This window comes from Pangasianodon hypophthalmus, chromosome 14, assembly GCF_027358585.1.
Source record: "Pangasianodon hypophthalmus isolate fPanHyp1 chromosome 14, fPanHyp1.pri, whole genome shotgun sequence".
NCBI classification, from domain to species: Eukaryota; Metazoa; Chordata; class Actinopteri; order Siluriformes; family Pangasiidae; genus Pangasianodon; species Pangasianodon hypophthalmus.
The window spans coordinates 6,562,418-6,579,657 of NC_069723.1; the positions used below are offsets into that span (position 1 = coordinate 6,562,418).

The window sequence follows — 17,240 nt, forward strand, 5'->3', positions numbered from 1 at the left end:
CACATTGTAATTATACCATTTTGATTCATGCGGCTCAGGATTTTATAATGATTAGTAAATGAAATAAATGTGTATAAACCAACCCTGTATATAATCTATTTAAACTTACACATAGTATATCTATCCAGATTGAAAGCAGACTTAAAAAAAAAAAAAAAAAGTCATGGCTGATTTTCAGAAGGATGACTATTTAAAAAAATGTATGTGGGAATTAATACTGAAAAATGTTGATCTGAAATATGTCATATATGCACTCAGTTTTTAACTCACAAAATGCTTTATGTAATGTTTAATGATTTTTTTTTTCTTTTCATTATCACAGGCCAAAAGATACTTTAAAGCACTTGCTAGTGTAGGTGAGTGTATACAACCCAACTAATGACTGGTATGAAACATTTTAAATAGGGTGTGTAGGTAACAAGAAATTTTTTAAATGATTTTGTCAATTATAGCAATATCACTTATCACACAAATCTGACAACGGAAAACAGTATCACTCTTTCATTACTCAAATTTGTTAAAGTGTGAGGAGGCTGTGCTATAAAAAATGACATCATTTAGAAACAGAGTAATGATATCTGTCAGAGGGAACTGGTCCTAAATAAGCGAGTACAAGTGTAATACACTAGAAAATATTCCCTATATAATTTCTGTATAATGATAATGATAATATCAATCCTTCCATGTTGACAATGTGCAAGGGTGTAAAGCACTCCAGTGTCTAGAGCCGCTTCATGAAATCAAACCGTTCCAACAACACACTTAAAATAACACAGCTGCCCCCCATTAACCCACTAAGAAGCCCATGTGTCCTTAAGTGGCTTGAAGGTCAACAGAAGAGGAGTAACGGTATCCCTGGGGCAAGTCGAAACAAAACAACTCTGATAACGGAACAGACGCCTACTAAACCCCACACTGTACAGAGGAACTGCAGAGTGTATGTTGTATCACACTGTAACTGTATCTGACATTATGTAGGCCAGAGAGAAGTCAATAATAATGAATAAAGGGGAAAGTAAAGTGAACTTCTCTGTGATATCAAGATGGCTGCCTTACAGCATAAATCACCATCATCAACTATCCAAGTTTAACATGTTCTCAAAAGAAAGAAACCAAAGCAACACAGAACAGATGACAGGAACACGGCCATGCTGAATGTGTGGCAGAATGCGTAAAGTGCTAACGCTCCAGTCCACCATCCTGGTGACGGAGCTCCCGTGTGGCTGCAGTGTGAGCGTTTGGACCAGGCTGAGAGCTGAGCTGGAGAGGAGAAGAGTGGACACAGCCTGGACCAGACATGGACACACACACACACACACACACACACACACACACACACACACACACGCACACACACGCACACACACGCACGCACACACACGCACACACACACACGCACACACACACACGCACACACACACACGCACACACACACACACACACACACAAACACGGCACACACAAGTAAGTCCTCAGATGACAGACATTCCCACCGACAGCATGCTGTTGATGTCGACACTCACAAAAAAAGGCAAACCACCCACCATGCATACTGACTACCTGTTGGCAAAAATATAGTTCATTTTTTTTTGTTTGTTTTTCCTTTGAAATCTCCCATCCTCATCTCAGGTTTCTTTACTGTAAGGTAAGGCAGGGATTTTTCTTGAAAACAAGCTATTCTGGTGTGTGACTGTCGTGTAAAACAAGCCCATCACTCCACGAGAAGATCAGCAGCCAGCTTAGTGGCTCCATTGTGTCAGCACTCCTCTCCCACTGCTGAGCCGCTGCATGTTCACTGTCTTCATCTTGATTGGAACGATAAGCATTTCCATCGTAAACCTCAGTGCTATGCCATGTAGATGAAGGTGTTAATGTCTGACTCATCACGCTTGATGTACTTGTGCTCAATCAGCCACTCAATCTGTTCCTTGATCATCTTCTTCTGGGGAAGGAACATGTTTTTCAGGATCTCCACCAGCTCGGTCTGCAGCTGGGCATTAGTGATCTTCTTTCGCATCTTCATAATTTGAATAATGGCCTCCTACAACATCAAAAGTGAGAAACGAGAAAAACTGTAACAAAACAAACCTCCCTTAGAGAAAAAAACCCTGTACACCATTGCATTCAACTGAAATCTCTAAAGGTCCAGTTACTTAACACTCCTTTCTTACAAACAAGTAACTAAAGTACTTTAGTACTTTACCATTAGAGATTAGTTTATGCATACAAAATTGGACAACTTGTTATATTTTGTCTATATATTATATCTCTACAGCTGTAGGCAGTCTCTGGTCCAGTGAGCTGCTAAATAATTTACATGTGATTGGATAAACTACAACAGAGTGTCTGTTATAGAAGCTGCATTGGTTCATATTAATAAAACTGGTGTCACTGAACTATGGCCATTTTTTTATGTATGTTAATCGGCTCTGCAACAGTTCATTTCGATCTGTTAAAATACTTATCTGGGTACACATCTGGACCGTGCTCTGCCAGTTGATGACCCTGCCACAACATCATGAACTTCTAGCAGTTATGACAGTTATGAAACATTTTCCCCTCAAAATGATTATATACCTGTGTTCTTAATATTCTTAGTTGAACAATGCCTTCATTCTCCTCCTCTCTCATTCGCTCTGTAGTCAACTGTAGACGGCCAATCAGGTTAATCTTCCCCCTCTTCTGCACCTTGGAATTTTTTCTGATGAGCAAAAACAGTGTACACTGTAGCACTGTAGGACTTTACTTAACCCATTTACCCTGACAATCAATGTAGGACATAAAAAAAAATGAATGAAATTAAATAATCAAAAAGGAGATACACACATCAAGGAGAATTCCTGGTTAACGAAGAACAATGTACTATCTGTGAAGTCTTTGGGAGAGCTCACTTGAGGTTCATATGAAAGCACCTGCCGTTTGAGTTTTGGGAAGGCAACAAGAGACTAAAGGGAGAGAGGTAAAGAAAGCACAGAAGTCAACATGGCGCTTAAACCCACCAACTACATAGACATGACTTAAGAACATGACAATTGTTTGCACTACCTCAACAACTAAACACTGTGCATTCAGAAATTATTCAAACTTTTTTTTTTTTTTTTTTTTACTTTTTCTTCATTTTGTTAACTTACAGACATACTATAATTACTTGATGAATTACTTTTTTCCAATCATCTTCAAAAATACTCCATAATGAGTAATCACAAACCATTTAAAAACTGAGGTATGACATTTACACAAGCGTTCACACTTTTAACTCAGTATTTTGTTAAGACTCCTAAGCAGCAATTCTCTGAAGAACCTTTCAGGGTCTCTCAGGTTGGAAGGGGAAGGTCACTGCACCGCTATTTTTAGGGCCCTACAGAAATGAGATTTTCAATCCGGTTCAGGTTTGGCTGCTGGGCCGCTCAAGAGCATTCATGGCCATTCCTGTGGTTGTGTGTTTTGCGTCACTGCCATGCTGGAACTGGAAGTCCTGAGCTCTCTTCAGCAGATGACGTCCTTCATTGTCCCCAAGTTTCCCAGTCCCTGCTGCTGTAAAGCCTCCTCACATCAGGACAGCGTGCTTCAGCATAGAGATGGAACTGGTCATGTGAACTTGGTTACTGTCAAATGTAATGCTTAGCTTACAGGCCAAAGTGTTGATTTCAGCATACCATAGAATCTTGGTTTTCATGGCCCGAGAGTTCTCAAGGTGCCTTTTGGCAAACTCCAAATGAGCAGTCACATGCCTTTTACTGATGAGTTATTTCTTTCTGGCCACTCAACTATAAAGGCCTGATTGGTGGAATGCTGCATAGATGACTGCCCGTCTGGCCAGTTCTTACATTTCTCTCCACACAGGACTTCTGGAGCTCCACCAGAGAGAAATTAAGGCTCTTGGACACCTCCCTACAAAAGCTCTTTTTGCCATTTGCTCAGTTTGGCTGGGCTCTAGCTCTAGGAATTGCCTTCTTCTATTTAAGAATGATGGACGCAGCCAGCGTTGTTCAAGACCTTTGAAGTTGCAGATGCAAAACGTTTTTGGTTCCCTTCCCCAATCCTGTCTCTGAGGTCTAGAGACAATTCCTTTGGGTTGTAACTCTGTTCTGCTACGCAGACATATGATGTCCCATCAAACTGAATTTAGAACACTGTAAGAAAACTATTTATTTATGGAGTATTTATGGAGTATTTTATGCAGATTGATGAGGAAAACATGAAATTAATCAATTTTAGAGTAATGCTATAATGTAACAAAATGAGGAAAAGTAAAGGTGTCTAAAACATATTTTGAATGCATTGAATACTTTACACGTACACTATATGGCCAAAAGTGTGTGGACACCTGACCATCACACCCTATGTGGGCCTTACTAAAAAAAGGTGGAAGCACACAACTGTCTTGTAGAACAATATAACTGATTTGACTTATGGCTCTAAAATTGTGAAAACTGTCTTCACTAAAACAGATGGACCATCACATAACCTAGCCTAGAAAATTCCACAGGCCTGCAATGCACTTTGCATGTTCACCCCTCACCCAGAGTGTGCGTCTCAGCTCTGCATCAGGCAGCTCAGTGGCAAGCTTCAGGTTCTCAAAGCTGATCTTCTCTCTGGGTCTTTGGTTCCAGGCAAAAAGAACAGCCAGCTGGAAGGTTGTGACCTCCAAGTCATACTGACCCACTTCATTCTTAAATGTGATCTGTGGCAAAAAAATAAAAATAAAGATGAGATACTTATGGGCAGGCACTGCTTCAGGTAAAATTGACAGAGAGAAAAAAAATATAACTCAACTCACAATGCCATTGGACATAAGGTGGTGCCAGTGCAGCTTTCTGCCACTGTGATTCTTCTTGTAAAAGTCTTCAACCTCAGGAATGAGGTCCTCCAGCTCAGTGGGAAGTGAAACAAAGACTTTCTCTGAGCTGCGTGACCATGCTCCAGCATTCAGGATCTTTATATTTACGGAGTCAGCTGCACCACAGAGCACATAATGGCATGAGAACCAGCCTTGTTTGGGTTTAGACATGATCACATATTAAAAGCCTGTGCTTTAAAGTCACCTGGTAAAGCGAGCTTGTTGTGTTTATGCATCTCCTTGAAGACCTGGTTTAGATCCTCAGAGACTTTGATGTCTTGGAACATTCTAGCTAGCTTGTTGACATAATCAGCCGGCATACCAACTTCCTACAGAATAAAAGAAGAAACATCTTTAAATAAAACCTAATAATGGGAACCTAATAATGGGAAACGAAGTAATGCATATCTGACCCATTATGATTAAGTTAAATAAAGATAGCAACATTTTCCTATCCCTGTCATTACCCTGAGCCATTCCACCATGTTCTCCTCAATCTCGCTGTCAGCTGAGATGTCCAGGATCAGCCTCCTGGTCAGGTGGGCTTTATGGTACCTCATAAACACGTCCTTATTCTGGACATATTTTAGCACCAGCAACTACAAAAGAAAAGACAGGTTCAAGTCTGGCTTTCTCAGGAAAGAGATTACTAAGTATGTTTACTGTGTAGGAGCTCAACATGCTTTTAGAGGCCCTTACCACTTCTTTTAACTTCAGCTCGATCTCCTCAGACGTGAGCTTCTTGCTGAGTGGCGTCTTCCTCAGCAACATGTCACAGTAGTTGGCTAGCAGCTCTGGACACTTGGACTCGGGTTGTGTTTTGAGGCCCACTCTGTATAAAAGTACAAGTACAGAACTGAATTACAAAACAAACATCTTAACTTGTGGAAGAGGCAAGTTAGCTGTACAGAAGGGAACCAGAACAGGAAACGCACAGCTGCTTTGGCTCACTCACCCCTTCTGCTTCATAGGTAGCTCCAACTTAAATATCGTGGCATCATTCACAACTGCCTTGTATGCCTAGCGAAAATGAACAGGATGTTATGTAATCAGCTTCCAGTAGTTTTTTTTTTTTTATGCATATTTTAGTCATCATTTAATAAATGGTTATCATTATAGGGATTAGTATAAAACAGTCTGCGAACTGATTACATCACTACGCCATCGGGATAGCCAATTACATCCCAACCCCAAGGGCAAAACTGTTTACAGCACAGTTCTCATGGTAATCTGTTTCACATTGATCATACTAGTTTCCTTTTTGAAAACACTTTTTTGCTGATGATAAGGTACTATTATTTTCTATTAAGGCTAAACTATTCATTTCTATAAGTTATGCAAGTTAAATTTGAAATCATTTTAGTTCAATTTTCGAACTACATAGTTCTACATTCTGTAAAGTAAAAAATATTTCTGTACTATTTGTCTTTCACAAGCTGTTCCAAAATGAGCAATATCATTGTCTGTCAAGGATTAGCACTGACTATGTGTTAGACATCCAACATCATCCTATCACCCAGCCCTAATCTGCAGTAATGAGTCAGTGTAATTCTTCTCATTAAACTCTAGTAAATGTTTCAGAAAGCCAGTGCGTTAACACATATGCTGCAGTGCACTCACTTTATCTCTGGCTGTGAGGAATCGAGGATCGTCCTGGAATGCCTCCTTCACAAGTTTACTAAAGCGGTTGAACAGAGTGAGAAGCTGCTCCACATACTTTTCAGAGTCCTGAACACAGAAATAATAAATCAGCATTTATTTTCATATTTATTTATTTATTTATTTATGATACCATTCATAATTCATTTCAGACCATAATAATAGTAACAATAATAGTCAGCACCAAGTGAATGTACATTATATAGCCAAAAGTTTGTGGACACTTGACCATCACACCCATATGTGGTTCTTCCCCAAACTGTTGCTACAAAGTAGGAAGGACACAAATGTATAGGATGCCTTTGAATGCTGAAGCATTACAATTTCCTTTCATTGGAACTAAGGGGCTCAAATATGTTCCAGTATGACAATGAAGGCATGGTTTGCCAAGAACTCGAGTGTCCTGCACAGAGCCCTGACCTCAACCCCACTGAATATCTTCTGGATGAACTGGAACGCTGATTGCACCCCAGCACTCCTCACCCAACATCAGTACCTGTACCAACATCACTAATGCTCTTGTGGCTGAATGAACACAAATCTCCACAGCCATGCTCCAAAATCTAGTGGAAAGCCTTCTCATAAGAGTGGAGGTTCTTATAACAGCCAAGGGAGACTGACTATGGAATGGGATGTTCAACAAGCACATATGACTGTGATGTTCAGGTGCGCACAAACTTTTGGCCATATAGTGTACATTGTACCTAATAGTACCTAATCAGTCCAGTTTGTCTGTCCTGTGAAAGAAATATTTGTGCAGTTTTATTTCTAAACCTATACACACGCAGCAGACTGCTGGTGTGTTCTGAAAACTGACAGTATACTAGTGGTCACAGATCATAAAATAAAGGCTTACTTGAAAAACAACAACAGCAACAACAACAATAAACCACTGCACCAGCACAACCCATGTATTTAGAGTACAAGTTTAACACAAAAAAAGAGAAATAAAAGTGTTTTGGCTTAGCACTGTGTGTATTTTTTCTTCCTGTTTTCATACTGTTGATGAAATTTAAAAAGCATTACTCAATGAGCATTTCTTTTAGTAGTTACACAAACAAAATAACACTGAGAAAGAAACCCCATAGAATCATGTGACCTAACATGCATAAACAGCGTTAGTGCTCTGAAGAATAATTATTTTTCATTGCTCTTCAGGGGAAGAACATAAAACTACACAAAAAGTAAAACTTCCAATATTTGGATGTTCTGTTCTCCACTCACTGTCGTGATAGTCTCAGCAGCAGCAACCATGTCGGCCAGGCCAGCACTGATGATGTGTTCCTCCAGATCCTTCAGCATGGGTTCAATTCCACTGGGCACTTTATCCATCAGTGAGAACATCAGGTGAAGCTCTGTAATTGTACACGGCATTTTAAACATTACAGCAACAAGAAGACTAATCCTCAAAAGGAAATATAAAAGTCAATCAGCTGTTCTGATACTCACTGTCAGTCTCATTGCGTTTAATCATGCCTGGACATTCTGCCAAGATTGTTTCTTTAAATGATGTCACCAGTGCATTTACACAACATTCCATAAGCTAAAAGAAAGGATATTTCTCAATCAATAATTCTAAATTTCACTGATCGTGGTTCACATACCACGTCAGAAAAAAGGTGAACAGATACAACAGAGGACATAGGCTAAATACTCACTGCTTGAACAGAGTTACATTCACGTCGTGTCTCTAAATAGCGTAGTGCACGTTTTTCTTCCTCCCTTAATTTAGCGTCTGCCTGCAAGCGACAAAGATGACACCAAACATAAAAAAAAAAAAAAATCATAAAGGATATATAATCACAGGTATGACAACAGAACTGTGAGGAAGGTTTTTTTTTTATAAATGATTTCCATTTCTGGTAAAATGGATAGCCAATACACACAAAAGTTTCTTTTATATCTATTTTCTAAACCAAAGACCTACATGATACGGCCAAATGTTTGAAGACTCCTGACCTTCACACTCGTGTGCTTTTTGAACATCCCGTTCCATATTTAGTCTCCCTTAACTGTTCTATTAAGCTCCACTCTTCTGGGAAGGCTTTCCACTAGATTTTGGAGTGTGGCTGTGGGGATTTGTGTTCATTCAGCCACAAGAGCATTAGTGAGATCAGGCACTGATGTTGGGTGAGGAGGTCTGGGGTGCAGTTGGTGTTCCAGTTCATCATCACAAGGTGTTCAGTGGGGTGAGGTCAGGGCTCTGTGCAGGCTACTCGAGTTCTTCCACTCCAACCTTTCACTCAGACCATGTCTTCGTGGAGCTCGCTTTGTGCACAGGGGTTTTGTTATGCTGGAACAGGTTTGTGCCTCTTAGTTCCAGTATGGGAAATTATAATCCTACAGCATACAGAAATATTCCAGACAATTGTGTGCTTCCAACTTTGTGGCAATAGTTTGGGGAGGAACTACATACGAGTGTGATGGTCAGGTGACCACAAACATCTGGCCATATAATGTATTTAGAAAGGTGTATAAGCTTAATTAATCAATTAATTAGACCACAATACCAGTTAAACCGGCCAAAAATCATCCAGAACATCTAACATGGGTAGCTAGCAATGAATTCTGCATAAAGCATTACTCTGTTCTTAACTCCTATATTCTCATCCTCTATCCTTAAATCCCTCAAGATACAGTTGATGTTTCAGAATATACTAACGTGATGTAATAACTTTGAAGAAATGTTCATTCATCACGCGTAGGCATGAGTGGAATTTTAGCGAATTTTTTTTTCTCACTAATTTAGTTGTGGTCAATTCTCATCCACCAGTCAGGTGTAATCTATCATACAACAACTACCAACCATGGAGGGTGAAGGCTAATACATGCATCCACTGGGATATGTGAAGCCACCCAACTGCATCTTCTTGAACTGCTGTTCATGCTGCATCACAGGGTAGCATAACACTTTCAGAGGAAAGCTCTATCAACATGCATGAGCTCACAGACTTTCATGAGTGGCTAGTGTCGCTGTGACTGACAGGGTAGAGAGAGTATGGCCCTCCCATCCAGAGAGCACGTCAATTTTGCTCTCTTGACTTATGGCCACGGATAGCTGTGGCACCTTTACAATTCAGAATCACAATCTCTGAACGATAGGGCAAAAGATTTTCTGTTGAGCCACTTGGGAGCTAGTAATCGAATCCTGACAGTGAGGATTTGCACATCATTAACAATATCCAAGTTAGCTGGTTAGCTAGCTTTTGTAAAGTTACATACAAAGTGCCCCCCCACCTCAGTAACACTTATATGGAAGAACTGAGAAAGTTTCCATTTTCAATGCAAATTGAAAAGTGGACTATGCTAACAAATTTGAAGCACCTAGGGACTACCAGTGTAAAATCACATTTCTGAATGCAGACTATTTAAAAAATAAATGAATAAAAAAATTAATGATTTGTAAAATCATCTACCCTCATTAAAAAACTCCATAGTTAGTCATGAAGGTGTATCAGACACGGCAACTTTAATTAAGGAGCCAGGTATACCTTTTTTCAAGGAGTCGCTATTTACAATAAAATGTTCACATAGAATCATAAGTCGCTGCCTTAATTTTACTGTAAACCTCTTACATATTTCATGTAGTTTTGTACTCCATTTTGCTGCAGGTAGGAAGGAGCCTGTGTCCTGTAGAATCTCTCAGTGGAGTCCAGGTAGGCCTTCTCAAAGTTATCCCTGTAGATCTGTAGCTTGTCATCAGGGTTGGAACACAGGTTCACTGCAAAATAGTTATATTAGGGATCTTCATGTTGAGTTTACACACACACACACACACACACACCCTGTCTCTATATAACAGTGCGGTTAACATGTAACAAACGATAGGTTAATATTAATTCGCCGTTCTAATATTGCTTCTGTAGTAACAGCTCATACACAATGACTCGTATGGTGGACGCTTCATGGCTCCACTGTGCGTCGTGCCACGTCACACACACCCCGGTGTGCACTATTTTTGTATAACAGCATGATCTGTTGTGTGTAATTCTTTACATAATAAATATACCAGGATTAGACCAAAAAAGCATGGTTGTATAAGAATTCGAGCAAAAGACAGATTTGACCTTAATCCTATGAAACTCATACAACACCTCCACTATTAAATACTGTGCAGCACAACTAATGCAGAATTTTCAAACGCTTTTGTCCTTACCATAAGACTCGCGCACCCCGATGACCAGCTGAGAGTCAAAAGCCTCTCCCAGTCTTTCAGCGTGGACCAGCTTCATTGCACTATCCTGCAGCCTGTTCTTGATGTTGGAAAAAATGGATTCGTTCCAAGTGTCCAACATCAGCTAGGAATTGACAGAGGAGTGAAAACGAATGTCACGTCACACATGCTTAATGCTTAAACACAGAGCTGACTGCTCGCATTCTCTCACTCTCTCTCTGCTCACCTTCCGCACTATGCTGTCCTCCACGTTGGACTTCTTGTTGCTGCCTTGCTTCCCCATCAGAGTGATCTCAAGCTGGCAAAATGGCTTAGGTAGTATATCACACTGAGTGAAGAACTTCCTCCACTCCACGATGTAAGCCTTGAGGAGGGCCGTGTCATCTTGGTGACTGAGCACCCTCTGAAAGCATGGAGTTGGACAAAAAGTTCACATAAGCGTCAGAATTAGCAGATCATTCAAACCGGTGGGGAAAATTATCTTAGAAGATAAAAATGAGGTTTTGAAGATAAAAATGAAGCTTTAGCCCTATCCAGATACTGCCTCAGTGTGACATCTGTATTAATATGCTTACTTGTCTCCTCCGTGATAAAAACTCTCGAGTATGGACGGCAATCGAATTAACACAGGATGAGCAAATTTCTACGGGGTTGTTTTTCCTACAAATCCAGACGTGTTTGTCAGATTTGGTCATATGTTGTTTTATATGCATTAGTGGTTTAAATACAGAGAACATTATTGGATCATTCACAATTATATTTATTTTGTTTGGCAGAATTTAACATTAGACCTTTGAGATGATTAATATAGAGATACACAAGTTTAGCGACTACACATTGTGAGGTCTGTGTACTGTTTTTGTGTCAGTAACAAAATTTAGAAAATAAAACATGAATATTATTGTTTCAAAATCCAGAGAGGAAAATATGCATGCATACATACATTTATTTATATTTATATATATATATACACACACACACACACACACACACACACACACTTCTTTTGCTTTTTGTTATGTAAATGCAGATGCAATCATAAATTAACTTTGACACCTGTGGTTATTGCTGATAAATCATTAGATCAAGGCTAGCTGATCCGCCTACAAATCTTAGCTAGCTTTAGGTATGGCTTTGGAACTGTACTCTGAGAAGAGGATTGTACTACACAAAAATATTGAAGATTACGTTGCATGATTGTGATAAAGCAAAAGGCTTTTCCTTAAGGACTATTAGGAGATTTTGCACTCGCTTAAATTGACTCTCCGATGCACATTTGGAATTCGAGGGGGCTAAAGCTATAAATAAGGTAAACACCTGGACCTGGTAGATCTACCATTTTTAAATAATATTATATATATAATGTTTTTGGATGGGAAGAGAACAAATATCCCTTATCTGGATTTTTAAAAAGTAAACAAACAACCCTTCAAGTTTTATTATTTGATTTGTTACTGACATGAAAATTGTGGATGGACCACAGTCAGATAGCTATCATTCACAAAAGCCTACAACTGCCTACAAAATGACAGTGATGTCTATCCTGACTGGACTAAAATCATCAGATAACAGAGTTAGTCTTAAAAAAAACCAAACAAACAAAAAAAAAAAACCCAGGTAATTTAATCTGTAATTTTTTTCAGATGAGGAGGAAGAAAAACACTGACATGGCTGAAAGAAACTCACAAAGTAGCACCTGCAAATGATGGCATTACCTCATGGTCCTCATGTTAATCTAATCTCTTCTACACAGAGCTGCTGTTTACAAGATAGTTAGCTTGCTATGAACACTTTTCCCCCATCAATTATTTGTTAAACAGCAGGGACAAAAATGATGAAAGGGGCATGTAAGCAGTCTGTTGCTACTGACGTTGCAGATTGTACAGTTAGGCTGGGTTCATGCTCGTTTTCGTTTGTGTACGCTCCAACTTGCACACTACGTAGCAAACAGTCGATGAAATAGTAACATGATTGATGTCCTAATTTGTAGCACAGCAGTAATTGGTATGGGAGAAAGTCCATGTTCTTGTCACAAATTTGTGATGTCAGCAAGCGCAGTGCAATGAATGACCCGCAGACATTCTGCTTGACTTCTCAGACTGAGGATGCGTTCGCATTACAAGCTTCATTGACACTGCGATATATATATATATATATATATATATATATATATATATATATATATATATAAAAATATATTTGCTCAGACTAGATCTCTCTATCTTGGCGGTTCACATTTGTAACTGTAATGTAAGTGACTTAAATCAGTATTTACCGAGAACGCACCTCTCCCCTGAAATCCTTGAAAATCAATGCTCCATAATTCACATGCATCACACATGATAGTAGAAGAAAAACAAATGCGCTCATAGCCCAAGCCTGCAGCGCAATTTTCTCAGTTTGCTCATCGGCTGTACGTGATCAGGTCGAGAAGGTGAAGAAAAAGGCCAGATGGCTTGCTTTTGCAGCTACTGCTGGCACTGCTGCACTGAGTGATGAGTGGGTACAGGAGAGGAGCCAGGAGCAGTGGGATCGCCGTGTTGATTCACTGAGTATATATACAGGAGAATATTTCTTCATCACTGTAGCCACATTTGTTTTTGGCCACACTTTGCCATTTCCTGGGCAACATTTCTTGCCATGCTAACGTTACCTGCAGTACAGTTCTACAGTGGCAGTGTGCAATGTCATTAAATGCAAGTCCATAACTGAAAAAAAAAAAATGCACTTACACTGGCTCTTACACCTCTACTCTGTGCACTTTGCTCCTCTAACACTCAACTGAAAATCTTGTGTGGCAACACTACTTGTTTTGTTCTCTGCTTGGTGTATCGCTTTGCTTATATTTCCTCATTTGGATAAAAGCGTCTCCTAAATGTTTCAAACACAACACAAAGTTCCCTAAATATCAAGTCAATCACCAGTGTCCCCATTCTTCCACTGAATACAGTCACTGCAGTTGCTGTTTCGCATGTTTGTCATGATGACTGTGATATGTGCAGTGATATTGGGGGAAAAGCCACATGCATTCTGAGCTGATTGTTCTCATTCATGTCACATGGCCCCTTACTGGATGTGTATCCAATATAAGACCAAATGCGGAAGTGGTTCGAGTCTGATTTGAACCACAGCAACCTGGTAATGTGAACATAGCTTGAACCTGAAATCTGATTTGAAACCACATATAACTGTGGCCTGAAGAAAAAAAGAAACATGAAGATCTTCCTTACCGCCTGGGCCTGCTTTATAAAATCTAAAATGTCCTCCTTAAGAGCCTGGTGAATCTTTGCTGGGCCTTTGTCATCCCATAGACAGACTGCATGAACATCTCTGTGGCAGAAAAAAAGCATAAAAGACAAAGCATTGAGAGTGATGCTTCAGGCAAAATTAGAGAGTAAGTTCAATTAATCAATCTTATTCAAATCAATTAATCAATCTTACGAGAAAAGATCGAACCACTGCTGCTTCGTTACAGACTCCTGGCGAAGTAACTTAAGGAGAATTGGGCGCATCAGATCCCACTTGTCCTCAAACTGGAGGGACCCTTTGTTCTGAGAAAGATTAAAATGGCTTAATTAACACACCACAGTATTTTTTTTTTTTAAACTATTGTGTGCTGATCCTCATTTTTGTAGCGCTCTTCTAAATAACATTCCAATTAATCTTTCCGGAGAGCAGACACTCTTATCACTGACATTCTCACACGGACATTCTCACAGTAAACAAGATGACACTCAGGCTTCTGTTTTAAAAAAAAAAAAAAAAAAAAGCAGAGCAGGGTGCTTTGAGACAATTTGTGTTTGTGTACATGATCTGTAATGTGTCAGTTGAAATCATAAGCCCTGGGATCGGATCAGAATCAGATCAGATTTGACAATTTCTGATGCACAGCTTTGGAACGATTCCCAGAACTGGCAGAGAGCCACTAGTGGTCCGAGGTCTTAAAGGAAAAAAAAAAAAAAATCCACTCTGAATGACAAAGACTTATTTTATAATTAAATTCTAAATTTCCTTTTTTTTTTTTTTAAGTTTAAACTTCTTTTATTGACATGTTGTTTGACATCTCACTGATAGTGGGATTTAGCTCTTGCTTCGCCTCTACCTAAAGAGTGCGATGCAGCGGCGCTTTAGTCCTTTAGTCTGTCCAGCTCTCTCACCTCCTCATCTGAACACTCTGTTCAAACCGATCACCTTCCAAAGCTTCAACTTTCATGCTAATACTGCAGTCAATGCCATCGTGCTTGTGCATCTCATAAATCGCTAACTAGTCACCGGAGTCTCTTCTGTAACTCAGCGCACAACTGCGCTGTACAGCTGCACTGCATTCTGTAAGCCCTTTAAGCCCAGGATTTGTTGTCTCCGCTATTTTCACGTAAGATAGGAGCGAACGACAAAAATCGGACCGTTATCACTTATGTTTGTGAAGGCTGACATTTTTTTTCCCCCTCTTATTCTCCTCCTGTCCCCCCTGTGACCTCAGCATGGGACACAACCACTAACTTCTCCCAACAGCAAGAAAATACATCACCATCCAACAAATCTGCACCAGCATCACTAAATCCATGACAAATATTTTAACCTAAACAGATTCAAAGTGGTTCAGGGTGGAGTTTTCCTTTAAATCAAGCCCTTTAACCAGCTCTGTGCCTGGAGTGTGTTCTCCTTTCAAGTCACTCTGGATAAAAGCTTCTGTCAAATATAGAAATGTGAAGTAGGTGACAGCTGACAGGGAAACCTGGTTCATATGTGCAGGTCCAAAACTCGTTTAAAAACACTTCACCAAGTCAGTTATCTAACAACTATTAATGCAGAGGAGCTTTTTGAATAAACTGTACCGCATCGTTACAGATGAACTTTTCTTAAAGGCTCTGGAGATGTAAAGAGCAGCGGAGGCGTTAGCTAAGCTAAGCTAAGCTAAGCTGCAGATGAAATCTTTAATGTTGGTGAGCAAGCACTCACACAGGGACACAAAAGAAAGGTTTAATATGAACCGAATATCTGCCAAGTCGCCCCGTTTTGTTTGAGCGAGGAAAATGCAATTTATGTAAAACCTAAAATGTATTATTAATCATAATATTTGCTTGCTAGTGCTGCTAACCGGCATCAAATTATTGGCCATTCTGGGAAGCTACTTCGCTAACTATCATGCTAACTGTCCACCGCAGATTAACTACATCCAAACTAATGTGTGCAATTGTGTGAAAATTGGCCTCCTGGTCTACAGAGCAAAAAAAAGACGACGGACAGAATTTAGCTTAGAGTGTCAAGGATACAAGCAATATCACTGTTTACTAGCTATCAAGCTAAAATGGGCCAATACTAAGCTTGCATGCTAGCTAGCTAGCTGTGCGGCATTATTTTTCCCACCCGTATTCCAAAAAAAGGCACCTTCCGGCGATTGGATTGGCCAGTAATTTCTACTCACGACCTTGAGCACAAAAGATGTTAACCAATCCTAGAGCCGGACGCGGATATTACTAACCAATCGTAGCCAGGAATGCCACATTTGTCGGAATACAGGTGTGGGAAAAACGGTGTTGATGTTCGTTCCCTTGACTAGCAAAACAGCTCGGCTAATCAGTCTGTAGTCAACTACCTGGCTGAAAGTGGATTTGCAGGAAGGTTCCCGAGCAAAACTCTCACATATAAAGCGTGAGAGGAAATAATTTATCGCGTTGGCAGCGAACACGCAGAGCGTCAGTTAATGAAGCACAAGAAGAAATCATCGAGCTGTAAGGTCTTACCTTTAACAAATTAGACATCGCCATGTTTCCTTAACTTACTCTCCCTCTTGATCTCGCGAGTGTTGGACTGCATGAGAATGGAGAGGGTTTAGGTAATGCTGAGGTGCTCTCCTCATAGCAGCACAACGACAATATAAAACTCTCTCAAAATACGTACATACATACATACATACATACATACATACATACATATATATATATATATATATATATATATATATATATATATATATATATATATATATATATTAACAACATATATGTTGTTACCATACATACGTACATATATATCTTAACAACATTACACTCAGTGAAGTCTGAACACGGGGTCATCTGTCAAGAGGTGTCCAGGTAAATACCATGTGTGTGTGGATGTGTCATGTATTTTCACAGGGGTAGTGAAGTGTAAAATCCCGAGGACTGAGCACTTTTTGCATCAGTCATGATTTTAAAGTGTGGTGTGGTGGTTTGAAAAGAATGGGGCAGTTGCACTATGACAGCTGTGGTTTGACTTGAGTTCATATGTGTACAGTGGGAGTTAAACCTGGACGTGCCACGTGCTTATTGAATCTCAGTTGCTGTGTCATTTATAAATCATACACCTGCCACCAGATGTCACTGTATCTGACCTTTAACCAGCTTCTTTTCACACCTGCTGGAGACATGGTTCCACACAGCCAAATACTGGCACGGAGAAGGATATTACTGCAGACTGACCCTCCCATTTACAGTTATGACCCTCCCATTTGGGGTTATGCCCTTCCATTTGAGACTCTAAATGGGAGGGTCATAACTGTAAATGGTCCTAACTCCAAATGGGAGG

General features: G+C 39.8%; 1 protein-coding gene across 3 annotated transcripts; it reads right to left on the bottom strand.

The window, feature by feature from the left end:
* Window positions 1-274: 274 nt before the first annotated feature.
* cul5a (cullin 5a) lies at window positions 275-16,719 on the bottom strand. Of its 3 annotated transcripts, XM_026924405.3 has the most exons (20): window positions 16,701-16,719; window positions 16,418-16,484; window positions 14,115-14,224; window positions 13,904-14,003; window positions 10,900-11,076; window positions 10,656-10,797; window positions 10,075-10,220; window positions 8,158-8,238; window positions 7,949-8,042; window positions 7,724-7,854; window positions 6,461-6,568; window positions 5,796-5,860; window positions 5,540-5,672; window positions 5,308-5,439; window positions 5,046-5,169; window positions 4,781-4,956; window positions 4,523-4,684; window positions 2,827-2,945; window positions 2,578-2,701; window positions 275-2,041 (listed from the first exon to the last, which is right to left on the bottom strand). In XM_026924405.3, the coding sequence occupies exons 2-20, from the start codon at window positions 16,439-16,441 to the stop codon at window positions 1,847-1,849; spliced, it is 2,343 nt and encodes a 780-aa protein (XP_026780206.1). In that variant the 5' UTR covers window positions 16,442-16,484; window positions 16,701-16,719; the 3' UTR covers window positions 275-1,846. The 3 variants fall into 3 exon arrangements, with proteins under 3 accessions (XP_026780206.1, XP_034166505.1, XP_034166506.1); XM_034310614.2 differs by lacking the exon at window positions 16,701-16,719 and having other exon boundaries at window positions 16,418-16,554; XM_034310615.2 differs by lacking the exons at window positions 16,418-16,484; window positions 16,701-16,719 and adding an exon at window positions 16,270-16,406.
* Window positions 16,720-17,240: the final 521 nt, after the last annotated feature.

Bases quoted from the DNA above. Each gene is read 5' to 3' on its own strand.
- cul5a (XM_026924405.3), bottom strand. From the start codon at position 16,441: ATGGCGATGTCTAATTTGTTAAAG. The intron at 5,673-5,795 runs GTGAGTGAGCCA...ACTTTTATACAG, and splicing joins CTACCTATGAAGCAGAAGGG to AGTGGGCCTCAAAACACAAC. The intron at 2,946-4,522 runs GTGAGGGGTGAA...CTCTCCCTTTAG, and splicing joins AGCTGAGACGCACACTCTGG to TCTCTTGTTGCCTTCCCAAA.